This window comes from Argiope bruennichi, chromosome 5 (genome assembly GCF_947563725.1).
Source record: "Argiope bruennichi chromosome 5, qqArgBrue1.1, whole genome shotgun sequence".
Classification (NCBI taxonomy): Eukaryota; Metazoa; Arthropoda; class Arachnida; order Araneae; family Araneidae; genus Argiope; species Argiope bruennichi.
In genome coordinates this window covers 41,866,026-41,886,766 of record NC_079155.1, presented here as the reverse complement: position 1 = coordinate 41,886,766, position 20,741 = coordinate 41,866,026, and the positions used below count along the sequence as shown (strand labels likewise).

Below are 20,741 nucleotides of genomic sequence, written 5' to 3'. Positions count from 1 at the left end.
TTTCATCCGTCTATCTCAAAGCATTTTTGAGTTAGTTCTGTCACAAATAGATAGACAGACATTTTCCAAAAATGGATTTTCGAACTCGGGAAGATCTAAAAAGTGAAGATTCGTCAAAATATCGAATTCGAATTTTTTTGACGAATACTATACTTTCTGTAAACTTCACATACAAAAAAGTAAAAATGTAATGAAAACTTGAATAATTTGCGCTATTCTAAAATTCATTAAATTAATTCATTTGATAAAATTCCCCTGGAATCATAAAAGCTCGATCTCCGAGCAATCAAATAAGAGTTTAAAATGCATTTCTGAACAGAATAAACTTATATCTTTACTTAAAAATATACCTAACAAATGACATTTCCTGCAAAGTCAACAAGTTTCAAATCTTCTTTGAACATTCAAATGTCTTCTTGAATTGGAAGCTCCGTCTTTCTTCCACCGTCACTTGTATGTGCCTTAAAAAATTTTTGGAGATTCCAAATCAAAAAATAACTTTTTTTTCCCCTAGTTTTCATCCTGATGTCGAAATTTCCAAGCTTTAGTTACAAATGCTCTAAAATTGCAAAATCATAAACATTCATCATCACAAATTCGTTGTGACTTTTTTTTTCTAAAAACTTTTTAGTATTGAAATCTCTGTTTAAGTGCCATTTTCTCGGAATGGAAGCGCAATTTTTTATCTTTTTCTTCAAAAGTCGTTTGCAACATTCCACCAAGATTTACAGAATCGGCCGTTTGAAATATTTCAGATCATTCAGCAAACGAAAATTTTAGCGGATGATGTTAAAATGATTGTGATTCCTAAAGTACAATGAATAATTAAAATCCTCAATATTTCTCAAAACCCAATATTCATTAAAGAATATAATATATTAATAAAAGTAACTTAACTAAGTATATCAAAATTAGGGAAGAAACATAGTTGGCATTATTTACCGAAAAAAATTAATTATTAGTAGAAATTTCAAGTTGTTTCAATGTTTCATACAATTTTTACTTTAAATCTCATATCCGTGATTCTGTCAGTTTATTTGAAATGCTTAACTGATTACTTTTTGCTTTGCAGTTTTGTTAAATAGTTATTTATATTTTAAATTATGTTTTCTTTTAAATTTTTTAAAATAAAAATCGAGGTGCAAAATTTGTTTTCATTCTGCCCTGCTTTTAAGCAGAAGCTAGGAAGCAACAGATACATATACAGCCGTATATTTTTATATTTATTTATGTTATTCAAAGTTTATGCATATGAAATTTTGAGTGTCTGAATATTTTACTGGGAAATTTGTTATAACCAGTGGGAGTGATCCCAACAAAACTTTCTGGCATACTCTCTAAAAAAGGTGTTGTACCGGAGAACGACTTGCATGGCACTGGCGTACAATATTTTCAAAATATTAACCTTTGGCTTGAATTTAGCATTTTTACTGAATCTATTGTGTGATTCTTGGCCAACTTTTTTGGCGATTAATTCCTATCTTGCCATTAATAATATGGAAAATCGAATTTATATTTTAGACTTTTTTTTCAACTGAGTGAAACACAAGTTTGATATAAAGTTGCACTTTTGTGGTCAAAAAATCACATACCAAATTTCATATACTTAAATCATTGTGTTTTTGAATTATCGACTATATATGTTTCTGAAAGTACGAACCAACAGACAATCAAGAATTTGTTGGATTGGATTTGGCTCAAAATTTCATAGGTGTCTACAGTATAGATGTTAAATTTGTGCACAGTATTTTATCCATATAGATTTCTTCGTTTTGTAGTTATCATGTAGTTATCTTATATTCGAACAGCTAACCAGACAGACTTTTTCCAAACGTATGTTGTTCAAAATTTGATAGGTATTTCAAAATTCGTTGTAAAAACCGAATACCAAATTTCATGAGTCCAGCTCAAAGCGTTATGGAGTTAATTTTGACATAGACAGACATACAGATATTTTCCATAAACGGATTTTGAATTCATAGAGATCTAAAAATATGGAAATTTGTTAAAATCTCGAATTCGAATATTTTGACGATTACTATACTTTCTGTATACTTCGTATAGAAAAAAGAAAAAATGTAATGAAAACTTGAATAATTTATATGTTTTAAAACTTAATAAATTAATTCATTTGATAAAATACCACTGGAATCATAAATGCTCCATTTCCAAACAATCGAATAAGGATTTAAAATACATTTCTGAAAAGAATAAACATATATCTTTTCTTAAAAATATCCCTGATAAATGACATTTCCAGTCAGCAAGTTTTAAATCTTCTTCGAGCAATCAAATACCTTCTTGAATTTAAAGTTCCGTCTTCCTTCCTTCGGCTCTTGTTTGTGCTTTAAGAATTCTTTGAAGATTCGAAAAGAACTTTTCTTCCTAGTTTTCAACCTGATGTGGAAGTTTTGAAGTTTTAGATACAAATGCTCTAAAATTGCCAAATCACAAACATCCGTCATCACAAATGTGCTGAAACTTTTTTCTAAAAACTTTTTCGAATAGAAATCTCTATTTAAGTGCCACTTTTTCGGAATGGAATTTTTTTATCTCTTTCTTCAAAAGTCGTTTGCAACATTCCTTCCAGATTTCTACAGAATCTGCCATTCGAAATATTTCAGTTCATTCAGCAAACGAAAATTATAGCAGATGATGTAAAAATGATTGTAAATGAGTTTTATTGATGTTAAAATTAGTGTAGAGGATTTTTATTCCTAAAATAGATTGAAAAATTAAAAACTTCAACATTTCTCAAAACTAGATGGTCATTAAAGAATATGATATAAAATTATGATCAATAATATAATTAAATATTTGTGTTCATGCACTAGAATAAACTCAATACCTTTATTGAACTTTTTTTTATATGATTTCAGATTTTATTGTATTAACGTTGGTAAAAGCCTTTTACCATAGTGTCATTTTGTGTATGTATATATTTTTATGCAATGTGCGCGCACGTGTGTGTGTGTGTGTGTGTGTGTGTGTGTGTGTGTGTGTGTGTGCGTGTGTGTGTGTGTGTGTGTGTGTGCGTGCGTGTGTGTGTGTGTGTGTGTGTGTGTGTGTGTGTGTGTGTGTGTGTGTGTGTGTGCGTGTGTGTGTGTGTGTTAGCATTCTAGACAAGACTGTTTGGACCAAGACTAACAAATTCGGCACAAAGCACTTTGAAAAAGGGAAATATTAAATTCGAAATGCTGAATTTTCAATCGAATAAAATTTAATCAGAACATTGAATTGTTCTGACATTTTTCTTTTAAAGAAAGTCAGCATTTTACGCTGTAAAAATAAATTTTGGATTCATGGAATCAATGATATAATATAGAATTAAATTAACTTATATTTATTTCAATTCAATGTTACTTGAAAAGCATCAATTTTGCTCCTCAAATTTGGAATCTATTGCACATATCACATTCATTGTTTGCTGTATTATTGCTCAAGGCAACGTAAGATATACGCAATTAGTTATGTTCTTAGTGTGACTGAAAGATTATTAAAATCGATTCAATTAACTTAAAATATGAAAAATATATCTTTATTTAACAGTATTTGAAAAACTTTAGAATAACTTAGTTTGTTTCTTTTATAATCAAAAATTTTATTTTACTTTTATGAGGGAAATTTCATTTCTAAGTTGAAATTCGATGAGTAGAGAATTTATAAAACGTTTCCACAAGAAGGCTTAAGATATTTTCCGGCATTCAGAAAATCGAATAGTATTGTAAAGATATCATATTATATCTTATGCTACTTAATTAAATTAAAGTTATATTTAGAGAAGCGAAAATACTACACTAAAAATTCAAACAAAAATGCTCCGTTGAAAAGTTTACCGAAATCTTTAAAGACCTTTACTTATAAATTATCTGAAAAAAAAAATGCACAAAATCTAAGGCAGAACCTCTTAATGTCTAATTTCTTAAATACTTAGAGTTTGTCTTCATCGGCAATACTTCAAAGAGTAGTTTTTAAATCTTGAACCAATTTATTCTTATCGGTGTTTTTAAAATAAACTTTTCGATTAACTTGTTTTTAGAAAACAACTTTTGCGTGAAATATACCGCGTTTTCCCCTAATGGGATTTGTTTTACTTTTAAACTTTTTACAACGAAGAAGGAAAAAAAAACATTTAGCTAAAAATTTTAGTTTGTTTTTGGAATATTCTATCAACGCAAAAATAAATTAATTAGAATTAAATGATTTTCAGACGATTTTTCTGTCCATTTCTAAACGAAAGAATTCCAGAATAAACAAGAAAAGTTTTTATTTTCAAGTTTTGCCTTATAATTGCTCATTCGAACCAAAATGCATTAAAAAAATATTAATATTGGCTCAGAATGGAATTTATATTGAAATTTTACATACTTCGTATTTTAGTGCAATTAAATTTTGAAAACATTTGAAAAAAATTGATATCACAAGAAAAAAATAGAGATTTTTGTTTGTTTGTTTCTGGAAGAAGAAAAGAATCTTTTTTGAAAACAACAAAATTCGAACATCAATTTCTTAAGCTATTTTTAACTGTTTACATTTCTACAGATTTCAAAAAAAAAGAAATGTCTTCGTCTATAGCTCCTCAAATAATTGCAATCAATGAAATGCTTTTATCTCCAAATATTGTAAGATCCAGAGTTTTTAAAAACAATGGGTCATTTATTTAGTCAATTTAGTGAATTTGAATTGAAACTACACCAGTTCAAGGAATGAATTCTGTGTGAGATAATTCTGTTCAATACGAGAACTTGTGCGTTATTCTTATTGGAGAGCATATCGCCTCTTCAATAAGAATAACTCAGTTAGCAAAGCATTTCTATGCTGGTGGTCCATAGTTCGATTTCCAGCGACGATTTTTTTATGAAATTCTTTTATTTGAAATGTTATCTATTATTTATCTAAGTTCCGGAAGATTCCAGATTTTACTTAAATATTCAAACGGGATTGTTCTCGAACTTTCTATTTGTATCTAAAAGCTGAATCCCATCAGTTATGGGTAAGTTCTCAGTCTCGTGCTGTTGTGAATTATTTCATTCTAATAAATCTAATCGTTTGTTTAAACTAACGGCGTAGTTCTTTACATCTTCGTGGCAATATCAAAATAAAAGTATGATATTCATCATATTTGGCTAGACAGCCCAGAATCTTCCTTCCTTCTCTTCCTTTGAATTCTGTTCCACCGCATTGTATTTTTGGCACTTGTGCGCCAGTTTCTTTCTTGGCTAGCCAGGAAGTCTCTCCCCACCGACTCCATCCATCTCATTTTGGGTCTATCCTTTTTCCTACTTGTTAGAGGTTTATATAAAAGAATTTTTTTTAAATATGGAATCATCATCCATTCTAAATATATGAGCCGCCCAGTTCATCATTTTTTTATGAACCTGGCTCTATATAGATTTTATATAGCTCAAAGTTATATCTTCTTCTCCAAACATTGTTGATTTCTATCCCATTAAGAATGACTCTCGGAATTTTTCTTTCGAAAATGGCTATTTTGTTTTCTCCAGCTTTGGTCAGGGTACAGGTCACTAAGCCATAGGTATGTATTGGTCTAATTAAGGTTTTATATAGTAAAAAGAGTATTATATTACCCCATACCAAAAATCCTTTACCTAATGGGTATCATGTTTATTTTATGGATGATTCCATTTTATTCGCAGATAAGGATTTTTGGAGCAATGCTCATTTAAAAGCAGCTATAGAAGCTGTTTTAATGGAGGTGGAAAAATCAGAGATTATCGGAGATCTTTTAGAATCCCAGAATCCATCTTAGACGAAAGATATTTCTATAATGTAATGTTTCAGAAAATCATTTTAGTAGGAACTACAGGTTTTCTTCCTTCTTTTAAGGAAGTGGATTTTCTTAGTTTCCCAATAATAAAATCTAGTTGAAGGTACTCTGAAGATAGGCAGGTTATTTTTTGGGGTATTCGAAAACTGGTGCAAAATTTTGCACAACTCAACGAATTCAAATAGATTTCAATGAATAGGATAAATAAACGATATGGATTGGTTGACATTATTTCATAAGAGTATTCTCCCTATATCATTAAAAAAATCAGTAAGCATAAATGTATCGTTGAGTTTGACTGAGAGGAAATCAAAATTTCCTTTGAAATTTACAGCCAATTTTTCAAAAGTATAAATTAATTACAGAACGGATCTACAATGTAGACGAAATCAAAAAATAATGCTACAAGAGCCTGTTAAAGTATTGAGAGAAAAAAGGACGAAACAATTAGAAGCAAAAGGATGACGAGAAAGTGTAAATAACGCCATAATGGATATTTTTTTCGTTTGTTTATTTTGAATGCTTTACAAATCTATACTTGAAAGATATTAGATCTGAAAATTACAAAGATGGTAATGAGTTCAATCACTCAGTTTGCTCTGGTAAAACTCATAAACGTTATAGGGTCCAAGGTGTGTGAAAATATTCACCTTAAACTTGATACTCTTTGTTATTATAAAAAAGTTGTTCTTTATTTGAGTAAAATATGCAAATTTTAGTAAATGAATAATGAAAAATCATTATTAAATTTAATGTTTCAAAATTCCTTTAGGTGCATGAAATTCCCTTGTCCCCCTTTGCTATTAAAGTATTTTCAATTAATATGATTGGAAGTGATGTAATTCACTACGAAAAACCAAAAATATTAAATCTGGAATTACAACTGAAAATAATTTTCAGTTTCTCAAATACTCGTTTATTTATTTCCTTTTCTTCAGGAATTTCTTTATTCAGGATTTTAAAAATATATTTACAGGGTGTTGCAAAACTAATAGTCCATACTATAAGGGGTGATAGAACTCGCCAAAACAAACAACTAACCCCTACAATGTTTGGACGGAAAGCAAACGTCGGGCCGCGAGTGGGTGCTTACTTCGTAGAAATGGGGAATGCAATAAAGACCAAGAACAACAATATGAAGACAAAGAAGCTTTATTTATAACAAATTCTCAAATGAGCGGCCGGCAGTTGCAATAAAGGGTTCACATAGGGGATGCATTGAATCCCGCACACGTTGGAATATTCCTGCCATATCACGGACGTCTGCAGCTTTACCGCTAATTGGGGCGACGAGGTCCTCCGGTGACGCGATGGGCGTCTAATACACGGCACTTTTCAGCTGTCCCCAGAGAAAAAAAAATCTAAGTACGACAAATCTGGAGATCTGGGAGGCCAAGAGACTCGCCCCAGCGGCCAATCCATCTGTTCGGAAAGGCAGCATCCATGTAGTTTAGTACGCTCCTGGAAAAATAAGCTGGTACTCCGTTGTGCTGGAACCACATGATGCCTCGAACATTTGCTGGTACATGTTGCAGTAATTCAGGGAACACCTGCCTGAAGAAGATGAGGTACTTTTGTCCATCTAGGTGGTCTGGTAACAGATACGACCCAATTAAGTGATCGTGGATCATTCCTGCCCACATACTCACGGAGAATCTTTGTTGGCTACCATTCGAACGTGTACCATGTGGATTTACTGCAGCCCATACATGATTGTTGTGCATATTAAATACGCCATCACACGTGAATGTGGCTTCATCCATGAATATGCTGCAAACTGGGGCTGCAGTATGCTCTGTTGCAAGAACCAACGTGCAAATGTTACACTTTGTGGAAAATCATTTGTCTGTGAGGCCTGGACCCGCTGGAGATGGTAAAGGTGTAACCCTTTCCTCATGCAGCACACGCTATACCACGGTGGAACCCCTTCCTCCCGAGCTATTGATTGCGTGTTTCGTTTATCCTGGTTGTCCACTGCCTCCAGGATTGTCTCTACTGGATTTGTCATTCTTGTTGTCCGTGGTCGACCTGTATCTTGTCTTTCGCCACGAAATGAACCTGTGTCCGAGATTTGCCCGTGTAAACGTTGAAATGTTGTTTGATCGGGTAGCGCCCAGTTCGGAAAACGCATCTGGTAAAGCCTTACTGCTCCTCTGGCGTTAGCATTTGCACTCCAGAACATGAATGCATATCTGACTTCTCCGAATTCAAATAATGCGGCATGTATGGCGAGGAATAGAGTCAGAATGATGGGCTCTGCTTCAACTTCAACTTCAACTTCAAAGATGGGCTTATCGGGGCATCCGTCCTCGGAAGAGGATTATCCGCTTAGTGATGATAAAATGGAAAATAAACTTGACTTTTAGCTGTATTTCCATGAACTGAGTGAGTGATGGTAGGATGGATAATGTTAAAATGGAAATCCTCTGGCAGAGCTGCTTGAGACAGATGAGGGAGGGAGAGAGAGAGAATTGTCTCGGCCAATCAAAAGCAGGTTTTCAGTGGAGTAGGAGTGGGTGAGGCAGAAAGGATTTCGGGTGAGGGAGCTAGATAATCTATTGTTAAATGAGAGCCAATCGGAAGTTAAGGAATTTGCAATGGGTTGGAACTAGTAGTTGGGTTTACTTAACCCATGAGTGTGTTGAGAATTATCAGTTTCTTTTCCTCTTTGTTTTCTGTTTTATTCTCTAGCTTGGCCGCTTCAAATAATTTGGGAAATTCTTTTAATATTTCGCTAAGCTCTTTCAGTATTTCCAAGATTTCCATGATAGAGGGGAATTCGTCAATGCCAGTCAAAGTTGGGGCTTCATTTGATGGTATAGATGGGAATTCAGTATGGGGGACTTGTTTTCTTTGATGTTTACTTGCCATCTCGGCGTATGTCTCCTGCTGTACTGCGAAAAGTCCATATTGTGTTAAGGCTTGGGAGAAGCTGCAGAACTGGACCTGCTGTCTCATCCCTTATGCTCAGGGTAATTGTAAGAATGTTGAGATACCCTCGGAGAACTTAGGTTCCCATCCTTTGACGAGCGGAATCCAATTACTTTAATGCTTGGTCTCTTTTCAGACATGACTGTTCTACATGACACTGAGAAATGAAAAAAAAAAAAAAACTGGAATGTCAATGTGTTGTACCGAATGAAATTAATGATGGTTTCTGTGAAAAACGGATGATTTATCTACTTCAGACCAAGTGCCCTGTCGCGGCTTTCCGACCCACATTGTATGGTGCAAGTTGTTTGCTTTGGCGAGTTCTATCACTCCTTATAGTATGGACTATTAGTTTTGCAACATCCTGTATAGATTTAACTCTTGAAAAATATCGTAGAAAATATATAATCAGATGGGAATCAGAGAATCAAAAGAAACGAAAATCCAATTTGCCAATTTAAAGATGTAAAAATATATAAAATAAAAATGGCAATTAAAATTATAAAACGCAGTACTTTAAGATATCAATTTTCGCGTTAATTTTTTTACTTGCCAATTAAAACATTCTATTAACTTTAATCATTTTCTTGTATCTTTGTTAGCACGAAATTAGGTTGTGGCATTTCGAAAAATTCCTATTCTTGTTTTATGAAAAATTTGGAAAATTAAACATTCCCAGAAAATTACTTTTTGAACCTCTTAATGAAGAAAAAAAGCTATATGACAAGAAAAATTATAAGAGCAATGGATAGAATTATCACGAGAAGTGCATGCGTAAGAGTCATTTTTTTTTTCTTTTTCTTTTTTATACTCTAATTTGAAAATTTTAGAATTTCATAACTAAAAATATTATTAGAAATGGTATAACATTATATATTATTATTTAATAAAATGTTCAATATTTCATTATACATAATACAACAATAGACCTCCAGCACTGCTCTTTTTTTCTGGAAAAAGTATGTAACAGCAATTTTATTGGCTTAATTAGCCATTCAAAACAGGCCTCTCAGTTTGAACCTGAATATATTACCATATAAGAATTTAAAAGGAATAAAAGCTTTATTAGTGTTGTTTTTCTTTTTGTTTAAATAAAACACCATTAAACTGACAGAAAAAATTTTAAATAAAAAAAGTTGTAGGAATTAAAAAGGTCTAAAAATGAGCTATAGGGCGCAGTGATAACTAAATTAGTTCAGAAGCAAATTTTTTTAAAAAGCGCAAATTTGAAAATTTAATTTTTTTTTATTCTATAAAACTTTTATGAAATTATTGAAATTTGGTTCAGGTTCGGGAACACTACTTTTTGAAGTTTTTCGTGAATCATTCGCCTCGAAGTAAGACCGATTTTCTTTTTGAAATTTAATTCATATCATTTTTTAATTATTTAATTTTGACCGCCAAAGTAATTAGTGACTCGAAAAATACGTCTAACCGTCACTTAAAAAGCACGATCCGCCATCGGAATAGAGGCTACTCAAACTCAAGCCATGATTGCACACATCATGGAAATGAGAGCCTACTTACGTATGTGGCTATTTCTCATTCCCATTTGAGGTGCCTTATTCTATTCCCACTGGGGGCACCTCGCACAATAAATGGGTGAAACTATAAGTGGGTTAGTTTATTTCTCATACCTTTCAAAGCTATTTATTTTGAATTTAACTTCTATGATTTATTACAACAAAAGATCATTATTCCGCGCGAAAATCGCTTTTCCCTTTCAATATTTTTTTTTTTCAAATTGATGAAAAAAATATTTAAAAGATTATTCAAAACTTAGTGTGAAGTCTCATGAATTTCGTTACAAACTAAACTCTTAAGCAAACTCTGTTTTCAGAATTTAAGTTTTTGTTTTAAGGTCTAGTTAATCCAATAGGAAAGACAACAATTGGCAAACTAAAAATTCCCAGCTCCAATCTTAATCAATAAAAGAGTTGTTAATTTAGGCGAAGAAAGAGCAAGTATCTTTTAACCTTTTGCACTCGTATGTGTCCTTTCGGCACCATTCATGGCTGCCAATCATTTTGGCATTTCATTTATTTATTTTTTAAATTTTGTTTAGTAAAAATATCTGCAGAGTGATCAGATGACGTTGATTAATTTTTCAGGAAAACTCAACTTAAAAAAATTATGTACATTTATTTTTTCGGAGTAATAAACAAGTCCTTTTGCTAAATGAATAATTAATCTTAAAATTACTTTACGAATGCAAAAGGTTAAAAAATGTCCACAAAAAATTTATGAAAATAAGTTTCAATTTTTTTTCTAATAAGAAGTAAGGTTTAATTTTATAACATCTCAAAAATTGGCTAATCCAGTGGAGTACATATTATTATAGAAAACTTTGCTCTACAATATTAGAAACCATGCATATAGACTCAACGAAATATAATATGGATTTAACATTTATAAAATACAACTCAATTTTTAGCACTATAATAAAGTTATATTTTTACACCGCTTCGAATCTATAAAATGTTATTATGCAATAATTTTTTTTCAAGTTTTATAAAATGGATTGCACTCTTTCTTCTCTCTATTATTCTTGTTTTAATAAGAATTAAATGATTTTAAATTTTGAATAGGAAAATGAGATAGGGCAACGAAGTGCGAATGTGTTTATTATTTAAGGGAAAATGTATTTTCTTATATCATTATTCGCCTTTAAAATTTCGCTTCTATGAAAAAAATTGTTTAAAGGCATCTACGAGACTCCAAAAACTCTCGCTATGTTTGTTGTAATTTTACAAAAAAAAAAAAAAAAAAAAAAATCTACATATAATTTTCTTTTTCGAATTCTTTTTTACTGAGATTTGAAATATCGAAGATATTAAACCTGTTTTTAAAAAATTCTCAATAAACAAACTTTTACAACTTCAAAAGTTATAAAAGAATCAGAAAGTTATCTTTTACAAGTATGGTTTTAAAATATTCTTATTAATAAATCCAACAAGACTTAAAAAAGTCTAACCAATTTTAGACAAAAATTCAGATATCAGTAAAATAACTTATAATTTATCATCAAAATTGTCTGTTATCGATGTTAGTTTTCAGTGGAACTTCCACTAAAAGATATTATTATTAAAAAAGCGACAAAAAAATCAGAATGTTTTTAGAAAATCAGATCTGTCGAAAATGAAAATATTTTAAAATTATGGCAGATTAGATTCTCGGTTCTAATGGCGTGTTTTTATTTTTATTTATTTTTATTTTTATTTTCTGTAATAAATGTTACATTATAAATTCATTATCTAGAAAAACAAGGTTTTCCGAAAAGTGAAAATGTGATCATTCAGAAAATTGGAAAATTTAAGTTTGATCCGGAAAGCTCCATCTAAAATTCGTATTTGTAAAATGAATCATATGATTTTGATAACTCTTTAATAAATGCTTTGATAACTCTTTAAAAAAAACGTCACCACAGCATGATCAAAGCAACCTCCCATGTCATCTAACTACACATCGTTTATTTGATTGTGCAAAGATATCACATCTCTATAGTCATACAAAAAGTCGAAAAAATCCTAGTTTAAAATTTAGTGAAGTGAAATTTGTGATATGATAAGATCATGATGCACAAAAAATGGAATTTGTGATTTGATAAGATCATGATACGCAGAAAATGAAATTTGTAATAATATCATGTGGGGCTTCTAGTGAATCTTCATAGAGTCTCTATATTCTTTTGAGGGTAATGATAGAATGAATAAACTTCGATATCTTTCAGCAGTTTATTTTATTTGCAATAAGTATTCAAATTCTAATCATAGATTTGGAATAAATTTTATTATTATTTTTCTTATTTTTTTAAAAAATAAAAGTAAATAATATGCGCTATTGCTTTGTAACGGCGCGAAAACATCTCAACTTTTGTAAATTTGAAAACATGATGTGCTTGTAAACAAACCCCTTAAATCAGCCTTTTAATTAATATAGATAAATTTTGCGTCATAAATTATGTCATTGATTTAATAATTATCATTGTAGCTGACTCCTTACTTTGATATTTTGTGCTGTTTTAACCAAGAATTATTTTAAATAGCATTATGCAGTGTCTTCTTAGATTTTATTTCTAGTTTAATCGTTATGTTTTCTTAATTTTTGAATGAATTAAAGGCATTAGATTATTTTGTTTGTTTGCTCAACTGATTAAAATTTTGACTTGATTTTACTAATCAGGAATTTAGACAAAGTAGCTGTCAGATGTTATTTTAAATATAGTCATTTTAATTTGTAAAGTGTAAGAAAAGAATATTTTACTTCAAAAGTTTTGAATTGAACATAATTTGTGAAATAATATTGCATGAAATATGTGCATTAACGAACTCGCAAAAATTAAATGTATGAATATTACAATAACATCTTATAAGTTGTTTTATCTAAAAGGTAAGTTTTAGTTTTGTCATTCTTAATGGTATTGATAAACTTGTTCTTAAAAATCCATTTTTTAACAAACTAAATCCTTTTTTTCTATTTTCTTACCAGATGCTGTATATGTATTAAAAGCTGAGAATTAATAACCAATAATCCTACTTCTATAAATACCAATAATCATGTTTTTATTGTATGTTTGTTGACTATAAAAAACCATAAATTAAATAATTTCTCTCTCTTTTTTTCTGGTCTTATTGTGTTTAAGATATCATTCACTTTGAAAAAATATGAAGAACTTTGTTTCAAATTAACATTTAATTTCCTCATATTTGCAGATATAATATAAATAACAGTTTTATATAAAAATTTCATTTTGAAGTTAGACATCTAAGATTTCTAAATTATCATATGATGGATATGTTATAAAATACAAAATTGTATCACTTATGACACTGTCCAAAATATTTTTGATGAGGTATAAATAATTAATAATATGTTGGTGGATTTATGCTATTTCATATTAATATAAAAAAGTATCAGAATAGCAATATATATATTCTGTTTCAAAGAATTTTAGTGTATCTGAAATGTGTATAAACTTTTTATTAGCATATGTGAAGACAACTACATTTTTTTATGTGTCATAGTTAACTCAGGAAGATGTACCTTATTGTTTCAACATTTCAGGCTTAAAAAAATATGTAATTATTCTTTTTTTATAATCTGAGGTGGTTAAGTCTATCAGTAACTGTCCCTAAGGTCATGTTTTATGCATTTCTCACGAAAAAAGCAAATTCTAAAATTTTTGTAAGTTGCAAAACTGTTTGATGTGTTCTGACACCCTGGACACATTCTTGTGTACTTATTTTTCCATTTGAACCATAGTGTATTTAAATCACTCTATAAACAGTTTTTTCCTTCTGTATGTATGATAAAAAAAATGGAAAGCCTTAAAAAATGTTAAACAAGGTTTCACTAATGAAGATTCTGATGAAAAATTAGGAAATTCATATAATGAAAGCATATTTAATGATATTAAATTGAAAAAAAAAAGTATCAGTCTTCAAATGATGATACTTGAGATAAAGCTAACAAGTTTTCACTGTTAAATGTTGCTGATATCAAGATTCTTTTTATAAATGACAAAAATCCCTCCAGATAAATGAAAAGTTCAGGAATAGAAGATAATTCTTGAAGGATTTGAACTTTTCGCTCTTAGATCCTTATTGAAATTATGGCCAAAACATGAGAAAATATTCAGTGAATGCTGCTCTCTTGATGAGCAACAAAGAAGAGAAAATTATGTTACTGGAGATATTGCATATGCCAAAAGAAGAAGAAGAAAAAAAAAAAAAAAAAAAGCAGCTTATCAAAAACTCTATACATGAATTGTGAAAAAAATATTATCAAGAGTATTGAAATAGCAACTTCCTGATTAAACTACAAAATACTTTGTTTTTTTTTCCAAAATTTGTTACATAATTCAATTTAGTCAATCAATAATTGAATTTTTTTTTTAAATCATGTATAGAGTTTTGATATGTTGATATGGTAAAAAAATTGAATGAAAAATCCTATATATTTTAAATTATATACTTTAAGTAAAGGAAAAGACTTATTTTTTCATTTCACTTCTCTGCTGTTTCTTTTTTTATGTGACATAATAATCAATATAGATCAATGTTAAAAAATTATTGAATTTTAATTTAATGAAATTTCTTCACAACCATATTATGGAGAAAACACTAACAAGATAACATATTTTCAAATCTAAATTTAATTCATTGTTGTTTGTATAGTTTGTTGTTAATTGCAGAGCTAATATTTTTTCAATATTACTATGAAAATTTTATAATATTTGCACATTTTTATAGAATTTATTTCCTGTTGACATTTATGAGGAAAATGGGAGGTGGCAAGACTTCTTCGTCTTCATCAAATGAAAACCTTGCAAGTGTTGCTGAAAGAGATTTGCTGGAATTTTATAGAAGACATTTTGATGAATTGCAAAGGAAGGATGATAAATATAAAGAAAAAGTGGATAGACATTTAAGAGAATTAATTGCTGATAGGGTATGGATGAATTAGTACTTACCTTTTATCTTTTACGTTCTTACGAAATTGCTCATATTCAAATCTGACATGTTAATCTTAGAGTGCAGCTAAGAGTCTCCCCCTTATTGCTATTGGTTACTTTTGTTAATGTATGTGAAAAGTAAATTCTAAAAGAAGAAAGAAAAAAACTTTTTGAGGAGTTTTTCTTCATCAGCTCTGATATTTATATCACATTGTGTATTTTAGATTGTTTTCTAGAATTACAATTCTTTTCACAAATATTTCATATTAGTGTGAACATATTTTATCTTAATATGCTTCATTTAATTAGCATATATCTTTAAAAACTGTTAAATTTTTTAATGCATTTTTTTAATAAAAAATGAATTGAATGCAGAATTTAAAAAATGATTAAATTTCCTTAGAGGCAATAAAATTTACTTTAAATTTTATTAATTTTATAGCTCAAATTTTTTTGTTTTAATTGTATTTAAAATACAATTTATCTTTTTAAATTAGATTATTTTCTCATACATAGACAACAATCAAATGCTTTTAGGCATTGCAGCAACTATAATTAATCGGCAATGTGCCAAGCATTGCAATCATACACAAAAATATATTAGGTTCTGGATTTGGTGCAGGTTTTGGAAACTCTTTCTCTAATTATTACTACTCTTTCTCTAATTATTACTTTTATGATTTTAGCATGAATTGGAAGCAGAGGTTTTACGCCGAGGAGAAAAAATATCTGATCTTCAGAAAGCACTTGTTGATCTTCAATTGAGCTGCTTCGAAGAAAGGGAACGCTTCCTGAATGTTACAGCTGAAAATGAACGATTAAAAGTTTGTCTTGTTCGTTGATTTTCTATCAAACTGTTTAATTTTATTTTTAAAAATTTGATTGTAATTTTGCTTTTCATTATAAATTACTTCCATATTTTAAACTACCATATATCTTCATACATAAACCAAGACTTTTTGGAATTTTTTCTAAAGATAAACTATAGTGGTCATCTTATTACTTGTCTGCTAATCTCACAAAAAGTATTGGCATGTTTTTGTTTATTGGTTACAAATGATAAATTGCTAAATATTGCCAATGTATAGCACTATTTATTTTTAGTTTATTTTGCTCAAGTATTATAAAAAATTATTTTAAAATTAAATTAATGTCTTAGTGAAAATTTGTTTTATTTTTGAAATTGTTATTATTGGAATTAGAATTGTTATTGTTAGCTTGTTGCATTGAATGGAGGATTTATAGAGAAATTCCAAGCAACCATGCTATTGTTAGAATTTCCTATTAACACAATTACTATAATCTAAAATTAGTGAATTGGAATTTCTCTACCCATTTATCTTTCAAACAAAAAAGAATAAAGTGAAATAGAATTAGAATATATTCATCTAGGATGTTGTACAAAACAGCAGATAAAAGGAGGGGGAAAAAATGCTAACTTCAAGTAGAGTTATGAAAGTCAAAACTGATGTCATTAGTGTTTGCTATCTTACTTTATCATGACTTGAGTGGAAAATATCCCCTCCACTTTACCTGCTTGACAATATTTTCAACATCATAATGGCAAGAATAAGTTTCTGGTTTTTTTTTTTTTTTAAATTATTTTAACTTATGCACAAAATTGAAATTTCAAGTAATGAAAAATCATACTATTAGCTTATATTGAGAAACATGCAGTTCTAAAATTTCCTTTACAAAATAAGAAATTTTGCTGCTTTTTCATTGTTTGGAAGTAATTAAACTCAGACAAATACGGCAACTATATAATAAAATAGATGATTTTTCACTAAATTTACGATGTAGCTTGCTTTTTTTTTCTGCACATATTTTTATTTCTGTTGTTCTGATTGAAAAGTTATATATTGCCAACATTTATATATAGCAACTATCACTGTTCATCCTACTGGACCACACTTTCATTTCATTGTGTATATTTGTTTGTTGGTGGAGCACTTTGGTATCTCTCTTCTCCTAATAGACGACTGACTTTCCAAAGACATTCATCAAGGACCTTAGAAAAATAAAAGAATGAAAATAGTACAAATTAGTATCTTGATAACTTGTGATGGGCATGTTTGCTTGGCCCCAAAAGAACTAATTTTAGTGATAAATATGTAATGGGAATAGGTTACTACCTAATTAGAAGGCAGTTTAGTCAGGAGATTATCTAATAGGTACTGCATATTCATGTCTTAATGTTGTTTAATGATACTAAAGATTAAACAATTGAAATAAATCATATACTTTTCTAATAAAACAGGATTGATTTTTTATTGTTTAACTGTAGGAAATATGGGCTTGTGTTATAATATTATTATTGATTAATCGAAAAAATTCTTTTAGTTCTTTTTTTTTTACCTCTTGTATTGGCTTCATTAAGTATATCTTTTCTTTAATACTTTAAAATTAAAAATGAACTATTTTATTATTTTTATTCAATATATAATAATTACTATATAAAAAAGGATTGAAAAGAAACCTTGTTGAAGAAAATTTTGCATGCTTTTGTCTTAATATAATAAAATATGGGTACACATAAATGTTGTTTTTACAAAACCTAACTTTTCTATAAATGTATCATTCATCAAAATACATGTATTAAATACATTAAATTTATTCTACTATTACATTTTCCATAATGAAATGTTTTCGTGATTTGTGCATTTTGTTGTTGTTGTGTCCATGGAAATGCAAAAAGTGATGAAAGAAAGTCTTAGATATTGTCAAAGGTCTGGAGGCTTCGGTACTTGAAGACTGTAAAGGATCTCCCGAAGTGGATCCATCAGTGGTAACCAGCCAAGCTTTAAGACATCTGCTGTAATAGATGGGCACTTGAAGATGTGTCTCAGTGTAGGCTGAGTTTTCAGGCAGTTCTTACAGTAAATATAGGTTCTTGTCCCATCAGGAAGGATCTTCATTCCCTTATAGTGATTTGTTCTTTATTTAGCCAGTGTAGTTGTTACATTTCTAGGGAAATCAAAGTCAGTGATTAAAGGCTTCCTAGAGGGCTCATTTATGTGTACATCTGACCGCAAGTGAGATGGTGGAACTAGGTTAGACAAGATTTCGTGCCTCTTTCACCAAAGCATCTGCACCCTCATTACCCTCAATGTTTACATGTGCAAATATCCATTGCAGCACACAATATTTCCTCTTGCAATGCAGTTGATCGAGAAAGTCATTTATAGTAGAGGTGGTGTTTGTTTGGTGTCTTCTTTTCTGATGGCCTCTAAGGCCAATGTAGTGTCAGAAAACAACCAGCCCCTCAGTAAGGTCCATATCTTAATAATTTGTCAGGTAAAAAGTTGAGACGAGAAAGTCATTTATAGTAGAGGTGGTGTTTGTTTGGTGTCTTCTTTTCTGATGGCCTCTAAGGCCAATGTAGTGTCAGAAAACAACCAGCCCCTCAGTAAGGTCCATATCTTAATAATTTGTCAGGTAAAAAGTTGAGACTTTTTTGATTGCCAAAAGTTTGCCGGTGAAGTTGGAGGCAATCAAATCTGTGTTAATTTTAAGATTGACTTTTTCACCATGTAGAAGAGGATGCTTGCTCCACCTCTATTGAGGGATTTATCTGGTGAACCATCAGTAAAAGAAACTGCAAGGTTCTCCTGAGAGAGCTTTTCTATGGTTTCAAGACCCTTTTGTCTGAGAATAATGGGGCCCTCTTTTTTATAGTAGGGTTGAAGCAAGTTTAGATTTATCTTAGTGGTCTCCGGGGGTGTTCTTGGAAAGAGAGGTTCCAGAAGGAAATTTAAGGGTAAATGCTCCAGTTGGGTCAGTCTTCTAATATCTTTATCTAGCTGGAGAGTTGGGGATCTTTTAAGCCTGGTTGAACATTTCCAATCATTGAAAGGTCTGGTAGAGATATGATTATTATTATTGCAGCGAAGTCTATTGGCGAACTTGATGGTGACAAGGTTGTATCTACTCTCTAAAGCGGGTAGTTCACATTCCTGTTCTTCCTTTTTTATTGTTGGTTGAGGAGACAACACCAGTTATAATCTTTGAGGCTCTATGTTGCACGGAATCCAATTGTTGTTTAATAGAAGTTGAAGTTATAGCCCAGACCAGGGCAGCATACTCAAGCATTGGTCTAATAATAGTGCAGTATGTACTTTTCAAGGTTATTTTTGCATTTTGAACAGAATTTGTAATTCTTGGTGATGGAAAGCTTGCATGTTTGTGACTGTTGCTATTGAAAATATACAAAATTTTATTTCTCCTTACCAGTTTCTCTTTGAATTGATGATAAAGAAGTTGTGAAAGCAACTGTAAATTATTGATACCTTTTTGCACTTCTTTTCCAGAAAAACGAAGAGAAACTTCATGAAAGCATTCGCCATTTGTTAAGCCTTACAAGAGACCAAGAACTACGTGATAAAATTATTTACATTTTGCAAGAACCTAAAGTAGAAATTGGTGTAAGATATGATTCAAAAACTCCAGGTAATCAGAAACAAAATTATATGAATTCATTTTTTCAAAATTTAAATCAATAAGTTTTATTGCTTGGTATTGTTTATATATATATATATGCATTAGTGAAATAAAGATTAAAAAAAGATATATTTTAAGTCCTTATGTGAAACAAATAATTTTTTATTAAAACATATTGCTTTAAAATAAAATGTATAGAACAAGAATCTCATTTCCTGCCTTTAAATTAACTTTTTCTTCTTAAAAATTGAATATAGAAGTATATGTTTGCGAAAAGTTATAGGTAGATTTGAGGTGAGGAAGTCTATTAAAAGATAAGTTCATTAGGATTTGAAATTATTAAATGGAGGTAACTTACCAAGCAATAAGAAGCTACTATTTCCATCCTTATGCATATTTGCATATTGTGTTGATTTTTAATAATTGAGTATCTTAATATACTTGTAAATGTTATATCTTCACTGAATTTTACTATTATATCATCATTTCAGTCTTTTTACTTAGTATTCTATTGATATATATATTTAAAAGAAAATTTCAATGCCATAAATTTTTTCAAAATGTTAGTATAAAGGCTGTTTGATGTCTTTATAATTTACTTTACAGAACAGTCATTTTTCTGATAGAGTTAGACAAATTGTGATAACTAAATCTTATGTACTGGCAGATTTGTGTAAACAATGCAAAGTATTAGGTGTATAAATATAATTCTGCCTTTTTTTTTTTTTTTTTTTTTTTGAAAATTGATGTCATTAGACTGTTCCATGTATGCAAATTAACTGGAAAGCATTGTGTTTTATCAATTTGACATCAACTTATGATAGGCTATAACATCACTTACTATTGGAAATTTATAATGAATATACTTCATTGAATACAATTTGTTTTCGTGAATTTAAAAATAAATACATAAAAATTACTTGATAGTTAGCAAAGAAAACTAAAACTGTTGAAATGAACAATTAGAAGTATTAACAATTATTTACCAAATACAATTGGAACTTGAATGAAATGTTGATTTTAGATTGAAGCAAAAGCATTCATAATATGCTGAAAGACAGCATGACAGTTCTTCCTCATATGCTACAAAACCAGTCTAGAAAATTTGAAGAATTTTGTAAATATGTT

The 20,741-nt window shown here is 29.9% G+C and overlaps 1 protein-coding gene across 1 annotated transcript in view; it reads left to right on the top strand.

Annotated features, from left to right (window-relative positions):
- The first annotated feature begins 12,689 nt into the window (after nucleotides 1-12,689).
- LOC129968965 (putative leucine-rich repeat-containing protein DDB_G0290503) overlaps nucleotides 12,690-20,741 on the top strand; it is a 38,180-nt gene continuing 30,128 nt past the window's right edge. Inside the window, exons 1-4 of the mRNA XM_056083345.1 lie at nucleotides 12,690-13,108; nucleotides 14,971-15,169; nucleotides 15,860-15,997; nucleotides 19,484-19,622. Coding sequence (XP_055939320.1) covers nucleotides 14,993-15,169; nucleotides 15,860-15,997; nucleotides 19,484-19,622 — 454 coding nt within the window. The 5' untranslated portion in view covers nucleotides 12,690-13,108; nucleotides 14,971-14,992. The remainder of the gene's footprint in view (nucleotides 13,109-14,970; nucleotides 15,170-15,859; nucleotides 15,998-19,483; nucleotides 19,623-20,741) is intronic.